Raw genomic sequence first — 20,088 nt, 5'->3', positions numbered from 1 at the left:
GGAAATAGTAATACGCTGAATAATAATACAGCGAATATTATGCAGGCTTTAAACATCAAAAAAGAGTTCAACTTCTGACTTCCGATGATGGTGTTGAAGCAGGTCACTGCTGGTTTACATTTGATTTTCATGTGGGAACTCTGGAAGTCTGCCTTAGTGATTTTTATGTGGCTAAATTTAGCTAATGACAAGCTATTCGAAGTATGGCAAAATGGAACTTTAAAACAGTATCTTGTCAGCAACCAAGTGGACCTGTTTCACGTAAAGCCCACGCATTCATCTGCCTGTCCTTCATTCTGTCTGTCCACACGGGCATCATTCATTCGTGGAACTGAGTGCCCACTGTCGAGCTGACAAGCCCATAACCTCCCTGTTCCTAGTCACACATTAATTCTTCAACAAGTTCCTTTTGATAGATTGTGACTAAGCTTAGCTGCTATTTCCAATTGCTTCCCCAAACGTACTTCTCACTGTTCTCCCATCACACCCTTCAGCCCATCCATGCGGGGTTCCTTTGCTTTTCCCACCTTACACCAAACTCCCTATTTTTACTCCCACTTTTACCTCCTCTCCAAGACAAAACAAACAAACAAAACTAGCATTTTAAAACTTAGTTGTAATCTTTCTTCCTTCATGAAAATTTCTCCAACAGCCACTTCCACGGTCCTGTGTGTTCTGGATATTTTAAAATATTGGCTATAAGCTTGAGCACATCAGGATATGCTGTTTTGCTGTATGCAGATGGAGGCAGTGGCCGGAATGAATGAACGGCAACAATTGCTGGCAACCGGCAGAAGCTGAGAGACAGGGAACGGGCTCTTCTCCAGAGCCTCCAGGAGCCAGGCCTTTGAATACCTCGAATGTGGGCTTCTGGGAGACCATGTGTTTCTGTTATAAGCAGCCCAGTCTCTGGCAGTTTTTACGGCTGCCCCTGGATGCTCATCTACACCTGTCTGACAAGGTCAAGCTCCAAGGAAGGGATTCTCTGCATATCTACATTGTTTGCAGATTTTACGATAATCATTTATTCTTGCGTGGCTGATCATTGTTAGCCAATATAAATAAAATAATAAAGAAATGACCCACATTTTATGTTGGGAGTTTGATCTGCCATTTATCAAGTATGGAATCTTGAACAAGGGGTTGAACATCTGAATGTCTCCATCACTTCATCTGTAAAGCGGGGGTGCTCACACCCACCGGCTCCCCTCCCATGTTGGTGCCAGACTCTCCCTGGACCCCTGTTCTCTTACCAGCCACATCCATTCTCCCCCCAGAGGCGCTAGTGACTGTGCGTGACTTTCCATTCCCACCACGTTTGTCTCTAACCCCAGCAGCAGATCAGTGTAAGCAGAACACAGCTGAGTGCTCCTCACCACCCACCAGATCAGGTGCAAACTTCCAAGCCTCACTGGATCCCCTCCACATTCTGAGCTCCACCTGACTTCCCATCGCTATCCTTCCCCACCCGCCTCCCTGGTAGAGAAAAGCTGAGTGTGTGATGCTGTCTGAATGCTGAGCACGGCCTTTTGCGGCCAGTCCACTGCATACGCTGCCCCTATCGGAGACCTCCACCTTAACCCTTTCCAGCCTGGAGGCTCCTCCCAGGTCCCCACAACAGAAGTGACTTCCCTTGCCCTTGAATTCCTGTAGCACAAGCCCTACTGCCCCCCATTAAAACGGCAAAGTCCTTTTGTGGAAAATAACTTTATTCATGATTGTGTTTATCACAGTATCTTATGGAGAAGAGATGATCAATAAATATTTGCCGAATAAATGAATAGCAGTTACAAAACACTTGATTTATATGGAATTAATGTTGGTTCTCAAAGTGAAAAATTACAAACAGCACTGATATTCAGCCAGTATACAAGTCTGGTCACAGCAGTTGTAAAATACTGAAATACCCCCTGCCACTGACCTTTGGCCCCCAGATGCCTCCCACTGCCACTGCTCTCCCCACTGGGAACCCCTGAAGTTCGCACAGGCTCATAACTAAAGGGCTAATGTCTTGCACAGCAGCGAGCACCCAGGACCGAGCAGCCACATGGCCGGGTCCGCTGGTGAAAGCATCCATTCTGACTGATCAGGATCTGAGGGGCCTCATTGTTAAATATTTTGATAATATCCCTAATTATAAATAAGGCTCAGTTATATAGTTTGAAAACAATGCTTCTCCTCATTGCAAAATCTCTTAGAAGACTCTGTAGATCCAGGAACGGAAATGGAAAATGACAGCATGTCAATCTCTGAAGGTTTTGGGCATACCCATTAGCACTCCATCTTCATGTAAACCAGAAGATATGCAGTTTCCTGCCTAGAGAGAAGAAAAGACACATCAGCACAGCGGCATGAAATCTTCATCAGAAAACAATGCTTCATTAATCCATGACAGGACAAGCGTCAGCAAACTTCCAGGTAGCTGGATTAAGCCTTCATCTATCCATCACCTCGGAGAGGAACAAAATAGGTGTGGCCTGGGAAGATAAGCACTACGTTTCTATTAGTTAATATCTAAAGCGGAGGTTAACAAGCTATGGGCACACAAGCCAAATCCAGCCCTCTTGGGGTTTTTTAAATCTACTTTCAACTTTTTAGATTCAGCTGAGCACATGTGCAGGTTTGTCATGTGGATATGAGCATACTCCCCAACAGTTAGTCTTTCACCCCTCCTCTCCCTCCCCATCCAGCAGTTCCCAGTTGTTGCCATCTTTAAGTCAATGAGTCCCCATGTTTAGCTCCCATTTATAAGAGAGAATATGCATTATGTTTTGTTTGTTTGTTTTAAATGGAGTCTTGCCCTGTAGCCCAGGCTAGAGTGCAGTGGCACAATCTTGGCTCACTGCAACCTCTGCCTCCCAGGTTCAAACGATTCTCCCTCCTCAGCCTCCCAAGTAGCTAGGACTACAGGTGCCCACCACCACGCCCAGCTTTTTGTATTTTTAGTAGAGACAGGGTTTCACCGTGTTAGCCAGGATGGTCTCAATCTCCTGACCTCACGATCTGCCCGCCTCAGTCTCCCAAAGTGCAGGGATTACAGGCGTGAGCCACCATGCCCAGCCTTTTGTTTATTTTTTGATGAGACCGGTTCTTGCTCTGTCACCAGGCTGGAGCGCAGTGGCACAATAATAGCTCACCACAGCCTCGTGCTCCTGGGCTCAACTGACCCTCCTGCCTCAGTTTTAGCTTCCTGAGTAGCTAGGACTACGGGTGTGTACCACCATGCCTAGCTATAATAATTTTTAATTTTTTGTAGAGATGGAGTCTTGCTTTGTTGCCCAGGCTGGTCTTGAACTCCTGGCTTAAAGTGATCCTCCTGCCTCGGCCTCCCAAAGTGCTGGGATTAAAGGTGTGAGATCACACCCAGTCTCCAAGCCTCTTTTTGCAAGTAAATGTAATTGGACCCCAGCCATGCTCATCTGCTCATGTACTGTCTACGGCTGCTTTTGCTCTATAGGGCAGAGTTAAGTGGTTATAACAGACACTGTACAGACCACAAAGTCTGAAGTACTTTCTCTCCAGCCCTTTACAGAGAAAGTCTGCCAATCTCTAATCTCAATAACAGGGAAATCAATGACAACCACAAAGTGACAAAGATTGGGTGTCTAAGATGGATGCTCAGAATAAACGAGAGAGAAAGATGCAAAGTAGGAGGAGGATTTCAAACGCAAGCTTCACCTAATCCGTTATTTGTCAAATGACCAGGCCTATCTCTGTAGCTGAAAATCACCTCAAATAGCATCTCTGATATACAGTCTCAAAGCTCAGCCAAGAAATTTACAAAGTCTCTCTGCTTTAACTTCATCCACCTTTTTTCTCTCCAGCTTCTCCTCGGTAGTTAATGATTATAAAAATATTTATTGGCTCACACCTGTAATCCCAGCACTTTGGGAGGCCGAGGTGGGCGGATTACGAGGTCAGGAGATCGAGACCATCCTGGTTAACACGGTGAAACCCCGTCTCTACTAAAAATATAAAAAAATTAGCCAGGAGTGGTGGCAGGCGCTTGTAGTCCCAGCTACTCGGGAGGCTGAGGCAGGAGAATGGCGTGAACCCACGAGGCGGAGCTTGCAATGAGCTGGGATCCCACTACTGCACTCCAGCCTGGGTGACAGAGCAAGAATCCATCTCAAAAAAAAAAAAAAAAAACAGTGTGATGGCCAGGCGCGGTGTTCATGCCTATAATCCAAGCACTTTGGGAGGCTGAAATGGATGGATGGCTTGAGCCTAGTAGTTTGAGACAAGCCTGGCAACACAGCGAGACCTCATCTCTACAAACATTTTTTTAAAATATGCCAGGGATGGTGGTGCATGCCTGTAGTCCCAGCTATTCAGGAGGCTGAGGTGGGAGGATCACCTGTGCCCAGGAGTTCAAGGCTGCAGTGAGCTATGATCACACCACAGTGCTCCAGCCTGGACAACAAAGCAAGACTCCATCTCTAAAAATAAAATTAAAAAAAAAAGATCTTTGCTGTAAAAGAGGTATGCTCAAATGCAATAAAAGCATATAAGAAGGCCGGGTGTGGTGGCTCATGCCTGTAATCCCAGCACTTTGGGAGGCTGAGGCAGGCAGATCATGAGGTCAAGAGACTGAGACCATCCTGGCCAACGTGGCGAAACACTGTCTCTACTAAAAATACAAAAAACAATTAGCTGGGCCTGATGGCACACACCTGTAGTCCCAGCTACTCAGGAGGCTGAGTCAGGAGAATCGCTTGAACCTGGGAGGCGGAGGTTGCAGTGAGCGAAGATTGTGCCACTGCACTCCAGCCCGGCAACAGAGCGAGACTCCGTCAAAAAAAAAAAAAAAAAAAAAAGAAAGAAAACCATACAAGAAGCCCCTACGAATCTGGGTGAATCAGCAAAGGCTTCACAGGATAGGAAAAGGCCATGAGTATGAAAACATGAGTGGGGAGTTGGCCTAGATGGTAAACGAGGAGGACAATACGGCCGGGAACTGCATGTGCACAGCAAACGGGAGATGGAGGGCACGGCTGATTGGCAGCTACCTGTACTTTAATATTCCTGGAGTGTGACGTGTGAGGCAAGCATGGGGTGGTGGGGTGAGTGCTGGAGATGAGGCGGACAGTGAGCCAGCCATCAGCATGTTAGTAACAGGGGAATCCACGGGCATTTCCTGCAGCTCCAAGGACCCTATGTGAGCTCATCAGACTCCCATTACCCAAATCCGTTTCTTACCAGTGGTAGTTAGGATTTCCATAGGTACACTGGATGTCTTCCCAGGACACCTGGAAGCCAGAAACAAATGAGGTCAAGCAGCCAGCTGACACAAGCACCCACAGAGGACAGGATGCTATGGTGTGCCCCTCATCCTCCAGACAAGCCCACCCCTAGCAACTCCCAAGAGCCTGGAGCAACAGCAGGAGGATGTCTTGTGCAATGAAGTATTTTTAGCGCCCTTGTCCCTGTGTTTAAACTTGGTCATGCTTATCCCAGAGGCCTAACTTACATATTTCTAACTCTCCTTGCTCTCTAGACATTTCCCACAAAGCAGAAAGCTGCAGAGCATGAGCCTAGAGCACCAAAAACTTAGAAGTGGAGGGAAGTGAATTGAACCCTTACAGAGGTGCAAACCACATGGGGACTTCAGACCGAAAAAGGCTTGAACCCTCATCAAAGGCCTCACACCCAGACAGCAGGACCACAGTGTGTCTTGATCTCGGAGACCCATGCAGCCCTGAGCCCAGCATTTGCTAGAGGTGGCCAATCCAGGGCAGGAGGCAATTGTGGACGATGTTTCTTACCAAGCAAATATTGGAGTCATTGAAGCAGAACCATTTTCCATCCACAGCATTCCGGATGTAGACACAGTAATGACCGGAGTCTGCCATTCCCACGTGCGCAATCACAGCAAAAAGCTCAAACTGCCCTCCAGGCTGGAAAGAAACAGGCACGAGACAGTTCACCCACCACCACAAACACGACTGCCTCACACACTTATACCTGCCCACCCTAGGTCCGACTCTGGGACTTTAGAATATTAGAAAACAGTCCCGACCCACGGCCAGTGGGCACCCTCCAGGAGGGGCTTTCCTGAGTGTGGATCCTGTACTGCGAAGGCTCAGCAGCTTGACAGGCAGAGCACACAAGAGATGGAAGGCAGGAGGTCACGAGAGAGGCCCCTAAAGCCAAGGCAAGATTGGAACTTCCCCCTGGGAGGGGTGGGGATCATCAGAACACAGTTCTGTTTCTCCACAAGCTCAGGAATGACCCTAACCTGAGCCACTATACCCAGCCAAAAAAGTCTTTTGTAGAGGGAGGGGAGACAGAGGGCAAGGGCGGCACACGTAAAGCTGAGTCACCCCCAGTGGAGGCTGAAATTATCCCTATTTCCATTTGCAGACTTTGTGCAGAACTTTACAAAATGCAGGGCAATATCTGTATCTAAATATTAGTTTACAAGAAATAAAAAGGTTACAGGAACATGTTAAATGATACCAACCAGCCAGTGCTGGCATTTGAAAAAAATATTCAACCAAATCAACTGCAAGGAAAAGAAAATGAGCGGAAATCTAAAAGGAACTTAAGAAAGAAACTTAACCAAATGCAAGTGTAGGCGTTGTTTGGATCTAGCGTCAAACAAAACACATAGATTATACAACAGTCAGGAAGTCTGAACGTTGACCAGATATTTGATGCTATTAAGGAATTGCAAGATGGAGATGATTATCTTTTGAGTGCTTTTATTCTTTAGGGATACATAATGAAGTGTTTATAAATGAAATAGTATGATTTGCTTCAAAAAAATCCAGTACAGGGTTGGGTGAAACAAGAGGGTGGGTTATAGGAAAAGCAAGACCTGCCATGAGTTTTGGTAACTGTTATAGCCGAGGATTCACTGTCTAACTCTTCCTTCACTACACACTTTGGTATCTATTTGTAATGTTCCATAACAAAGTCTTTGTTGTTGTTGTTGCAAAGGTTGAGTCTTGCTTTGTGGTCCAGCTGGGCTCGACTCCTGGACTCCAGCAATCCTCTTGGCCTCCCAAAGAGCTGGGATTACAGGCGTGACCCACTGCATCCAGCCAAAAAAGTCTTTTTTAAGTGAAAAACAATTTTAAATATACTTCATCGGGCAGAATCTGCAGGTAGAAATAAAAAGAACTAGAAGGAAAGAAAAAGAGAATCCTATGAAATGTATACGGCCTAAGTAGCTAAAGAAATCATATAATAGGAGCTATTGTAACGTATTATCAGGCCTTAATTTTCTAATTATTATTTGGCATAAATAGCCAAACAGACCAATAAAACAGAAGAGACACTCCAAAAATAGACCTGTACATATGGGAATACAAAATTTGCTATGTAGCATTTCAAATCTATGGAAAAAAGATATTTGTCTTTTTTTTTTTTTTTTTTTTTTTTTTAGTTTTTCTTGTTTTGTTTTTAGAGACAGTGTCTTGCGCTGTCACCCAGGCTGGAGTACAATGATAGATCATAGCTCACTGCAGCCTCAAACTCCTGGGCTCAAGTGATCCTCCCACTCAGCCTCCCAAGTAGCTGGGAATAAAGGTTTGTGCTACCACACCCAGCCAATTTTTTTCTTTTCTTTTTTTTTTTTTTTTTTTTGAGAGACGGGGGTCTCATTATGTTGCCGAAGCTGGTCTCGAACTCCTGGGCTCAAGCAATCCTCCTGCCTCAGCCTTTCGAGGTATGGGATCACAGGCATGAGCCACATCACCTGGCCTTGTGTCTCTTTTTTTCTCAGAATCTCTCAATGAGTTATTATCTCAGGACAAGTAAATTAAACTTTACTCTGATTAAATGTGGTCCAGTCAACTGGCTACTTTATGATTATTCTCAAAGTGGGCACACGCCATCTGAAGAAGAAAGTTTGGTTGGTACTAAGAACCCACAATGACATGTTTGCCTATGCATTTCTATGTATTCCACGTTACTTCCAAAGGAGCCTACTGAATTCTGGATTCTGTCCCTCAGTGCTGTGAGGCATATGAACACAAATCCAATATTCAGAAAGAAGAAAGTCTTTTGAGGCTGGGGACAGTCTCTGAGGAACAGGTGGCTCCTAGCAGACTGGGAGTGAAGGAAGGGAAAACGGAAAGGACGTGGCATCTGGGGAGAAGCAGGATGGCAAGGAGGTCGGGATCATCCCACCTGCTCCTCAGCATCACAAGACTCTTGCTTCGTTGGAAGGACCTGACTGAAATCCAAGCTCTGGGGGAAGTACAGGGAGTGGCAGATCTTTCTCGTCTGTGAATTCCTGATGGAGAATCGCATGAGGTGGATTGTCAGGGTCTGGGGAAAATGGGTCAGCTTCAAGACCTGAAAAAACAAAATCGCTCTGGAGATAAAGTCCACTTGGAATGAGAGAGTCAGAGAAATGTCAGGGCTAGCAACGTGTTCTTCCCAAAAAGAGGGGAGCAGGGTGACATCACGGAGTTCAAGGCACCTGTTCACTGAATCTGCTGAGCTCCTCTGAGAATAATGCAAAACTTGGCTATTCGACCACCGTGTGGCCCCCCACAACAGGCACAAGGGCACGGGGCTCTGCACAGGTACCAGGACCCAGGGAGCCACCGCGTCTGCTCCAGGGAGCTGGTCTTGCCCCGAGGGAAACGCCCTGCTGGCTGCTCTCAGGCCCCCTCCTGCAGGCCCTCTCAGTGATGCGACCATGAGAAGCCACATCCATGGCTCTGGATATCAGAACCCCAGCGTCCCAGATACTAGCCAGACCCAGATTCCCTTTCTCACCCACTGCCGGGTGTCCTCGGGGGCCTCTGATGATTCTATCAGGAAATCCACAGGGGGCAACCCCAGACTAGTGAAGGACAGATGACCCCTGAACAGCACGGGTTTGGACTGTGTGGGTCCACTTATACACAAATTGTTGTAAATAAATACAGTCTGCCCTCCCCCATAGGCACGAGTTCCACATCTGCAACCAAATGCTCATCAAAAATACAGTATCCCAGATGCACAATCGCATACATGAGGGACTGACTTTTCCTATACGTGGGTTCCACAGGGCCGACTGGGTGTGACTTGAGTGTGTGTGTATTTTGGTAAAAGCAGGGGTCCTGGAACAAATCCCCCATATGCACCGAGGGATTTAGGGAATGAGTACCTGTTTCCTATGGGTCTTCTTCCCACAGTTCTCACAGAAGCACTTGCTTTTTCTTGATAACTCCCTGGGCTGGAAGAAGCAATGCAGGGCGTCCTCCTGTCCCACCCAAGAGAACAGGGAAAAAGCAGCGTTGGTATTTCCCACCTTGAGTACTATATTCATCTGTTCTCACACTGCTGTGAGACAATAGCTGAGACTGGGTAATTTATAAGAAAAGAAATTTGATTGGCTCATGGTTCTGCAGGCTGACCGGAAGCATGGCAGCAGGAAGCTCCCAATCATGGCGGAAGGCCAAGCAGGAGCAGGTGTCTTACCTGGGAGGAGTAGGTGCGAGAGACCAAGTTGGGAGCTGGAGTGCAGGGGCGCGATCTCGGCTCACCGCAACCTCCGCCTCCCGGGGTCAAGCGATTCTCCTGCCTCAGCCTCCTAAGTAGCTGGGACTATAGGCTGTGCCACCACACCCAGCTAATTTTTTATGTTTTTAGTAGAGACAGGGTTTTACCATGTTGGCCAGGCTGGTCTCAAACTCCTGACCTCAGGTGATCCGCCCACCTCAGCCTCCCAAAGTGCTGGGATTATGGGCGTGAGTCACCACACCCAGCCCGGCTCCACACTTTTAAACAACCAGATCTCATGAGAACTCACTGTCACAAAGACAGTACCACGGGGGATGGTGCCAAACCATTCACGAGAAACCCTCCCGCATGATCCAATCTCCTTCTACCAGGCTTTACCTCCAACACTGGGGATTACAACTCAACAGGAGATTTTCGGGCAGGGACACAGACCCGAACTGTATCAGGTACAGCCTCCCCACACTTTGCAGCTGAGGGTTTCAGCTTTTCTCCTGGTTCTCCTCATATCCCCCTTAATGCCTGGCCTGGTGTGGTCCACCTGGCAGGATCTCAAAGGGCACCTACTGACGGGAGGAACAAAACAGGAGGGGGCTCCTATTAAGGGAGCAGGATGAGGGAAGGGAGGTAGGAGGGAAAACATTTTTGCCGAAACAAAGGAGAAATTGGCCAGAGCCATGAAAATAAGTGACTTTTCCGAAGCCAGAGATAGATCAAAGAGGGGAGGGGGAATTGGCCACACTGTGCTGTGTGGTGCGATGCTTTGAGGGTTTGTCCTCCCCAAAACCCGGGTTAAAACTGAATTCCCAATGTGGCTGTATGGAAAGGCAGGGACTTTGAGAGATAATTGAGGAGGGCAAGGTGGCTCATGCCTGTAATCCCAGGGAGGCTGAGGCAGGTGGATCACTTGAAGTCAGGAGTTTCAGACCAGCCTGGCCAACGTTGTGAAACCCCATCTCTACTAAAAATACAGAAATTAGCTGGGCATGGTGGTGGGCACCTGTAATCCCAGCTACTTGGGAGGCTGAGGCAGGAGAATCGCTTAACACCAGAGGCGGAGGTTGCAGTGAGCTGAGTTTGCGCCACTGCACTTCAGCCTGAGCGACAGAGGAAGACTCTGTCTCCAAAAAAAAAAGGTGTGGTGGGGGTGGGGGGAGTTATTGCATCATGAGGGCACAGCCCTCATAAATGAATTAATCCACTCATAGATTAATGGGTTAATGGGTTAATGGGTTATCCTGGGAGTGGGACTGGTGGCTTCATACGAAGAGGAAAAGAGAATTGAGCTGGCACATTAGCACGGTCAGCCCCCTCGCCATGTGATGCCCTGCACTGCCTCGCCTCAGGACTCTGAGAGTCCCCACCAGCAAGCAGGCCCTCACCAGGAGCAGCCCCTCAACCTTGACTTCCCAGCCTCCAGAACTGTAAGAAATAAATTACCTGGTCTCAGATATTGAGTTATAACAACAGAAAATGGACTAACACATACAGGGGCAGCAAATACCAAGAGAATCCCCTTACCAGTGTCTTCAGGGGCTTTGAGTCCACATCAAAAAGAGAAAGTGGGAGGGTGAGCATGCTGCTGTTTCTGCTACTCTCCATGGCACAGTCAAGGCAAATCAAGGAGTCCTTCATCCGGATCATATACAGGGCCTGCAGCCTCTCCACCTGCAAGAGGGGGAGCAGAGAGGTGAGATGGGAACACCACCATAAGCCAGGTCAGGCCAACTGCCAGAAGGTGAAGCCAAGAGACAGAAGCTCCTCACAAAGGTGCAAAATAATACCAGTAACAATATTATGAGACTGTGATAAGTGTTTTATGTGGATTCTTTTTTTTTTTTTTTTTTTGAGATGGAGTCTTGCTCTGTCGCCCAGGCTGGAGTGCAGTGGCAAGATCTCAGCTCACTGCAAGCTCCGCCTCCCGGCTTCACGCCATTCTCCTGCCTCAGCCTCCCGAGTAGCTGGGACTACAGGCGCCCACCACCACGCCCAGCTAATTTTTTTGTATTTTTAGTAGAGACGGGGTTTCACCGTGTTAGCCAGGATGGTCTCGATCTCCTGACCTCGTGATCTGCCCGCCTCGGCCTCCCAAAGTGCTGGGATCACAGGGGATTAACTCTTTTATTTCTCTGCACACTACAGGAACAACAGCTGAATGAGGGAAATGAGCAGCATCTTAAGCTTCCGAGTGCTCTTGTTCTAGGTTCTTACCAAGTGCACATCAGTGATCTGGTCCTTCATCAGGTTCCAGAGTTTGAGGTACAGTTGAGCAGCATCATGTTGGACAAACACTGGCCACAGAGAAAAGGAACAGCCAATTAGTGAGGTCTTCAGAGTTGTTTCTCATGCCCTGGTACTTAGACACACATGAACACTCATCACTTTGTCTCTTCCTAGCCCTCCACCCCACTGCAAGGCTAAGTTGGCACTACAGAAGAAGTGATCAATAAATGAACGGTAAGTTTGCTATTGATTTTTGAGAACGCCTCTTAAAACTTAAGCTCCAGTGCCAGGTGTAGTGGCTCATGCCTATAATCTTAACACTTCGGGAGGCCAAGGTGAGAGGATCGCTTGAACTCAGGAGTTTGAGACCAGCCTGGGCAACATAGCAAGACTCTATCTCTATAAGAAATTTAAAAAATTAGTTGAGGGTAGTGGTGCATGCCTGTAGTCAGAGCTACTCGGGAGGCTGAAGCAGGAGGATCACTTGAGCCCAGGATGTTGAGGCTACGGTGAGCTGTGATGTCACCACTGCACTCAGCCTGGGGAATGAGATGTCCACAGGGACTTTGAAAAGCACTGATACATTCCTGATGATCTAGAAGGCCAGGCGCATGCCCAAGTAAGACCTGAGAGGGCTCCGATCCCTCCCCTCTGGCTGACCACAAGGCCACATGCAAGAAAGCAATGAAGGCGAATACAGAATCACGAACTGCCCAGTAACAATAAAACAGCAACAACAACAAACCCTGCTGTGGGGACCTCTGATGTCCAGTGTTGCCACCTTACATTATCTAAAATGTTCATTTTCCAACAAAAGAGACAAGACATACGATGAAACAGAAAAGCATGGCCACACACAGGAAAACAGCAATCAGTAGAACCTTTCACTGAGAAGCCCTAGATGTTGGCCTTACTAAACAAAGACTTTAGCTGTTATAATATGTTCAAAGAAATAAAGAAAACCATGTCAAGGAAGTAAAAGAAACTATAAAAATGCTGCCTCACCAAATAAAAAGTATCAATAAAGAAAAAACTATAAAAAAAGAACCAAGCAGAAACTCTTGAGTTGAGGAGAACAGTAACTGAAATGAAAAATGTACTAGAGGAGGTCAATAGCAGATTAGAGCTGGCAAAAGAAAGAATCCATAAATCTGGAGCTAGGTTGATTGAGGTTCTCCAGACTGAGGATGGAAGGAAAGCTGAACACAGTACCCATGCAGCCGAAAAGCTGATGAGCTGCTCACCGCATGTAGAGTTCAACTAACTCTGATACAAAAAAAAAATGTGATACAAAAGGTTTTATATACAAACGTGAATTTATTCTGAAGCCAGCCTGGGGGAAGGAGCAGGACACATCCTGCCTTTTAATGTGCCATTTCTCCTTTGGAGGAGAGAGGGGCATTTTCATAAGGTGTGTTGTGGGGGTGGGGGGAGTGAGCAATGGCGGTTTTCTACCGGGCAGTTATCAAGTTCCCAGCAGCTGAGTTGGCGCCTTTCTGGGCAGAAGTAAATTATAAAAGTGGCCAAGTGGGCATGCTTTCTCCATGCCTTCCTAGTGGGTGAAAGACAAACCCCTAGAGGGTGGAAGTTTCGAAGCCACCCCCTGGCAGGGAGAGTTCCCTGGTGGGTATGCTTTGGGCTGCAAATCTACTGCCAAGTCTCAGGAAAGATCAGCTGGAAGAACTTGCCCTGTTCTCAATCAAACCTCCATCAGCCTACCTCCATTTACGGATTCTTCCTTTTGCCCAGCAGGGAATGTCTGGAGAGGGGTAGGCGAAAGGTGATATTTGCATTTCTAAAGGGCTAACAGGAAACAGGAAACAAGGCCAGCCGCAGTGAGGGGTGAGGGATGGGAAGAGGAAAAGTGAAAAGAAAATAATAAGAAAACTAATGAAACGATCTCTTAGAAAATGGGAGTACTCAGTTACACCCAGGTGGGTTCACTAGTGAACGATGGGTTCTACCAAACATTTATGGGAAAAATTATACCAATTCCCTACAACCTCTTCCAGAAGACAAAAGCAGAGAGAACACTTCCTAACTCATTCTCTGACGCATTATCCTAACACCAAAACCAGACAAACATTGTAAGAAAAAAACCTAAAAACCAGTATCTCCTGTGAACATAAATGCAAAATTCCTCAACAAAATATTAGTGAATCAAATTCAACTATGTATAAAAAGAATCACAGAGGGTGACATAAGCGAGATGGTAGAGGAGGAGGCTCCTGGTGCTCCCTTCTCCCATGGACACACGGTAAAACTCTCATCTACACACAGATCAACTCCCTCTGAAAAAGAAACCCAGAAACTAGCTGAGAGAGGCCTGCACTGGGGGCAATGGGGAGAATACCCACATCGCAATGGGTTGGAAAAGCTGAGACACACTCGCTCCACAAGCCCCACCCTAGACACAGTACCTTACTGTGAGGAAGGAATCCCTACTCCCAGCTGTCTCCTGGAGAGGGGAGGGTTTGGACCACACATAGGCAGCCCCAGCTTTTGCAGTTCCCACTAACCCTAGTGGCTGCTAGGTCACCTAGCTCTGGGAGCAGACATGGGTCAGCAGTTATGAATCCTCTGCGACCACAGAGGGCAAAGAGGCAGTTTTAAATGGGCACGTGATCACTTCCAGTAGCTGTGCTCCTGTGCTCAGCACAGAGCAAACCGGCAGAAATGCCAGGCTCCTAGTTTCTCCCTGGAAGGATATGTCTGTGGGCTCTCCTAGCTGTTGCCCGAGGGATGGGCTTCTATTAATAACTGGCCTGCACCTGGAGCCAATGAGGCAGGTAAACAATAGATTTCCAGGAGTCAGGACAGGCCTGTGGGCAATTCCCATGCCTTCTCCCACCCCCTGCTCTACGATAAATCAGGTCTCTAACTTCACACATTGAGTACACAACATTTACCCCTCTCAAATGAAGGTCTAGCTCCTCAGTCACCGAGCTTTGGGAGCTGACAAGGCTCTGTATTTGTGAGTCCCACAGGGGCACAGACACCAAAGAACATCCCCCCCAGGCCCAGTGCAGCGTGAACAGGCAAAAAGGCCCGGCTCCCACTTTCTCCCTAGAAGGAGTTTGTCTGCACAGTGCAGCTGCTGCCCTGGGGTTTCCATGCATCTAGGAGCTGACAGACCAGGAAACCACTGCTCCTCTGAGACCCTGAACAGGCAAGTGAGCACCTCCACAGCTTCTCCCATTGGTTTGCTCGACAGATAGCGTCAAGCTTCCAACTAACCTGTCTGTCTCTAAGCAGAGAGCAGCCAGCATTCACTAGGCCCCTGGGGGTGACAAAGAGTAAAACAATGCATGAAAGAGTGTGCAGTTTAAACACAAGTGCAGGCACTTGCCACAGATCCTCTGTCCAGCATTTTGCAGAGCAAGTGGCGGATAAACTCACGCTCCCAGCTTTTCCCTGAGGATAGAATAAACTGGAACACACATTTAATGCCCCAACGTCTCCAGCTGCACCTCAAGGGGCTGGTTTCTATTTCCCCTGTCTGGGCCACTGACAGGACTTGACACACTCTAATCTCCTGAGGGCCGCTAAGAACATAGATGACAGTTTGGACAACACAAAGGGTCAAGAGGCGCTCCAAGTGTCTGGCAGGGCTAATTGGTAAGTTCGTCTCTTATACAAGGCCAGTGGGACAAGACTAGGAGAGGTATTTTTCTTTTTTTCTTTTTTTTTTTTTTTTGAGACGGAGTCTCACTCTGTCGCCCAGGCTGGAGTGCAGTGGTGCGATCTCGGCTCACTGCAAGCTCCGCCTCCTGGGTTCACGCCATTCTCCCGCCTCAGCCTCCCGAGTAGCTGGGACTACAGGCGCCCGCCACCACACCCGGCTAATTTTTTGTATTTTTAGTAGAGACGGGGTTTCACCATGTTAGCCAGGATGGTCTCCATCTCCTGACCTCGTGATCTGCCCGCCTCGGCCTCCCAAAGTGCTGGGATTACAGGCGTGAGCCACCGCGCCCGGCCTGGGAGAGGTATTTTTCTTAACTAAAGTACAGAAAATAACAGAGAATCAAGAACAATGAAGAACAGAGAAATATGTTCCAAGCAAAAGAACAAGATAAATCTCCAGAAAATGCCCCCAGTGAAATGAAGATAAGTGACTTACCTTACAGACAATTCAAAATAATGATCATGAAGATGCTTACCATGTCTAGGACAGCAATGCATGAACAAAGTAAGAATTTCAGCAAAGAGACAGAAAAAGTTCAAAAGAAATAATAGAGCTGAAGAATACAATAACTGAAATAAGAGCTCAAAAGGGAAGCTCAACAGACTAAATCAAGCAGAAGAAAGGATTAACAAACTAGAAGATAGGTCACTGGAAATCATTCAGAGGAGCAAAAATGAAAAAGAATGAAAAAGAGTGAAGATATCTTAAGAGAGTTAGGGGACATCAAGCAGACCAAAATAGGCATTATCAGAGTCCCAGAAGGAGGAGAGTGAGAAGAGACAGAAAGCTTATCCAAAGAAATAACAGTCACGAGTTGGAGATCAACATTTCAGTCAATGGCAGACCACATTACCATAGTGGCCATAGCATGCAGCCTAGCTGTGTAGTAGGCTGTCCCATTTAAGTTTGTGTAAGTCCACTCCATGATGTCCACACAATGACAAATTCACCTTCTGATGCATTTTCAGAACATATCTCTGTTGGTAAGCAACACATACCTATAATGACTGAAAACTTCCCAACCCAGGGAAGGAAATAGAAATCCACATCCAGGAAGCCCAAAGGACACCAATAAGACTGATCTAAAGCAACCCACATCAAGACACATCGTCATCAATTTCAAAAGTTAAAGACAATTCTCAAAGCAGCAAGAGAAAAGCAATATATTAGACACAAGGGAAAACCTGCAAGTGTGGGATTTCTTTTGGGGGTGATGAAAATGTTATGAAATTAGATTGTGATGATGGAGGCATAACTCTGTGAATACACTACAAACCTTTGAATTGTATGTTTTTAAATGGATGAATTTTACAGTATGTGATGCACATCTCAATATAGCTATCTAAAAAAAAACAACACCTAACCTATTTGTGAATTATTTTGTAGAACACGTTTTCTCTTTTTTATTCCTTTATTCTGTTTTCCTGCAGTTCCCTAACTGTGGTGGAATAAGCTTGGAGGAGATGCCTTCACTTACTCTACTGAGAGGCAGAAAAAGGGTAGGTACGGAAGTAAATGTCCATAAATAATATCAATTCTGCACCTCCAAAGATGTGTGCCTCTTACGCAAATGTCTCTATTATCTGAGGGGTCCAGGCTACCTAACTTCCTTCTTGTTGCTTCACTGCCCATTAGTTCCTCTCTTCACTCTCTCTCTAAGCTTCCCACCCCCTTTGGATCAGCAGCCAGGAGCCCAGTGGGAGGGTATCTTACGGGGCACATTGTACTTCTGCAGGCAGTAGGCCAGCTCCAGGGGCCGCACTGCTTTCTGCCGGCTGTCCTGCATCTTCTCCAGCAGCAGAAGCATCTGGAAAGGGACGCTTCTCCTCTGCTCATCAGCTCCCCTGGGCACCGTGATCCTGCCACACAAGAACAGCCAGAAACCTCCTTACATGTAGTTCTCAAAGCTAGGTGCACACTGGAATCACTTGGGAGAAATTGCAAATCTTCATATCCAGGCCACTCCCATACAAATTAAACCAGAATTCTGGGTCAGGGGGTGCGGGGCACGGGCAGTTACCAGAATTTTTCAGTTCCTCAGATTATTTCAATGTGTGGTCAAGGTTGAGCAGCACCATATGAGTGAATCTGCTCTACAGGGGACCCTCTAGAGAGGGGGATCAGCACGACTGCTGCCTTGGCCCCTCTGCACCCTGCCCAGCAATCATGCGAGGCTTCATCTTAAAAAAAAAAAAAAAAAGTACCGATACCTGGGCCGCACCCCAGACCAACCTAAGAAGTTTTAGAAATAATGTGTAGGCCAGAATATGCAGAAGCCAGTCTTTCCTCTGCCAGCTTTTGAGAGAAGGTCTCAAAAAGTCCAAGTCACTGTGAATAACGGAATATATTAAAAATGAAATAATACAGGCTGGGTGCAGTGGCTCACGCCTGTAATCCCAGCACTTTGGGAGGCTGAGGTGGGCGGATCACGAGGTCAGGAGATCGAGACCATCCTGGCTAACATGGTGAAACCCCGTCTCTATTAAAAATACAAAAAAAATTAGCCAGGCATGGTGGCGGGCTAGTCCCAGCTACTCGGGAGGCTGAAGCAGGAGAATCGCTTGAACCCGGGAGGCAGAGCTTGCAGTGAGCCAAGATCGCACCACTGCACTCCAGCCTGGGCAACAGAGCGAGACTCCATCTCAAAAAAAAGAAAAAAGAAATAATACAAACGCTTATCAGCCTGAAGAACAGTCTTACCTCTTCAATATCCTGGCGAAGTCCACATTCATTACAAATACCTGAATCAAGGAGTTAAGGCAGCAGGTCTGTCCAATGTTGTGTAAACCAACCAGGCCTATAAGGGGAAGAGAAAAAAAAAGCTGAAGGCAAGGCCTAGGTAAAGAAGTTGACAAGGCTGGGCATGGTGGCTCACGCCTGTAATTCCAGTACTTTGGGAGGCTGAGGTGGGCGGATCACCTGAGGTCGAGAGTTCAAGACCAGCCTGGCCAACATGGTAAAACCGTGTCTCTACAAAAAAAATCCAAAAATCAGCCAGGCGCGGTGGCTCGCGCCTGTAATCCCAGCACTTTGGGAGGCCAAGGTGGGCAGATCACGAGGTCAGGAGATCGAGACCATCCTGGCTAACACAGTGAAAGCCCGTCTCTACTAAAAATGCAAAAAAAATTAGCTGGGCGTGGTGGTGGGCGCCTGTAGTCTCAGCTACTCAGGAGGCAGGAGAATGGTGTGAACTTGGGAAGTGGAGCTTGTAGTGAGCCAAGATCTCACCACTGCACTCCAGCCTGGGCGACAGAGCGAGCCTCCATCTCAAAAAAAAAAAAAAAAAAAAAAATCCAAAAATCAGCCGGGTGTCATGACAGGTGCCTGTAATCCCAGCTCCTTGGGAGGCTGAGGCAGAAGAATTGCTTGAACCCAGAAGGCAGAGGTTGCAGTGAGCCAAGATCGCGCCACTGCACTCCAGCCTGGGCAACAAGAGTGGAATTCTGTCTCAAAAAAAAAAAAAAAAAAAGTTGACAAAAATCTAACGTTTTTCTTAAAGCTACTAAGGACATGAAGTCCTGTAAAGTCTCTCAACTACGATGTGTTCACTCAGCTTGCAAACAAATCAGAGAGAAGATATCAAACATGAACCTTTAAAAAGCTCTATCACAAGGGCCAAGCACAGTGGCTCACACCTGTAATCCCAGCATTTTGGGAGGCCGAGACGGGAAGACCACCTGAGGTCAGGAGTTCAATACCAGCCTGGCCTACATGGTGAAACCTCATATTTACTAAAAATACAAAAATTAGCCAGGTGTGGTGGTGCACGCCTGTAATCCCAGCTACTCGGGAGGCTGAAGGAGAACTGCTTGAACCTGGCAGGCAGAGGTTGCAGTGAGCCAAGATCGTGCCACTGCACTCCAGCCTAGGTGACACAGCAAAACTCCATCTCACAACAACAACAACAAAAAAGAGTTCGATAACAAGAAAAGTTTTAATATAGTCCATTAGGAAAAGTGAGATGTCACCAAAAGTATATATTACTTACTGCCAAATGAGTAGTATGAGCAATTGTTGGGAGAGAAAAAGAAACATTAGAGAAAGCATAACTGAGAATATGGCTTCCTCTCATTCAAATCGTTCTCCACGGAGCTAAGTCCAAATGTGCATCTGTGGGGCTCAGGGATAAGAGGGACTCCCCAGTTTGTCTATATCGGACTCCAGTGGAGAGGACTCTGCCCAGTCCCCACTACAGGGAGGCGGGAAATAAATCAGAAGGTAACTTTGGGGAAGAATCGCCTAATCCAGTGTCACCCTGAGAGGCTGAAAGGCAGAAGGAACTTACAAGAATACGAGAAAAACAAAAGATAACATTTGTCTGACCCCTACCAACCAACCTCCTCTTTTCCAACCCAACCTTAGGCTCAGCAGACCCCACAAGGTAAGCAATTTAAGAGGGAGGAAGTACCACTAATCTCAGGATTCTTGGGGAAAGGGCTTTGGCTTATGAGACACGACAGTAAGAAAATAACAATCTGGGGTTGCAGGTGAGCACAGATTTCTGCTCCCAGACTATCAGGAGCACACTGCTTCCAGACAGACCCGAATAAGGTAGCAGTAAAGACAGGAACTAATGCTAAGTGCCTCTAGACGCCCAGCACTGGTTTAAAGCAGTTCCCACAGATGACCCCATTTAATCCTCCCAACAACCCTATGTGCTTGGTACTATTATTACCCCCATTTTTTTTGTTTATTTTTTTGTTTGAGACAGAGTCTCACTC

The 20,088-nt window shown here is 47.1% G+C and overlaps 2 protein-coding genes across 2 annotated transcripts in view; one reads left to right on the top strand and one right to left on the bottom strand.

Moving 5' to 3' along the window:
• LOC134739253 (uncharacterized) overlaps positions 1-20,088 on the top strand; it is a 38,784-nt gene that overhangs the window by 7,515 nt on the left and 11,181 nt on the right. The window lies entirely within an intron of this gene.
• LOC129023462 (ubl carboxyl-terminal hydrolase 18-like) lies at positions 1,696-18,410 on the bottom strand (the record flags this gene model as incomplete). The annotated part of the gene is made up of 10 exons (XM_054470192.1): positions 1,696-2,317; positions 5,200-5,249; positions 5,766-5,897; positions 8,137-8,304; positions 9,107-9,202; positions 10,981-11,127; positions 11,671-11,750; positions 17,081-17,226; positions 18,068-18,164; positions 18,287-18,410. Coding segments are annotated over 10 exons (1,086 nt in total), but the record flags the coding sequence as incomplete, so codon positions are not given.

Source organism: Pongo pygmaeus, chromosome 23 (genome assembly GCF_028885625.2).
Source record: "Pongo pygmaeus isolate AG05252 chromosome 23, NHGRI_mPonPyg2-v2.0_pri, whole genome shotgun sequence".
NCBI classification, from domain to species: Eukaryota; Metazoa; Chordata; class Mammalia; order Primates; family Hominidae; genus Pongo; species Pongo pygmaeus.
The sequence above is the reverse complement of the archived record's forward strand: the minus strand, read 5'-3'. Positions and strand labels throughout refer to the sequence as shown.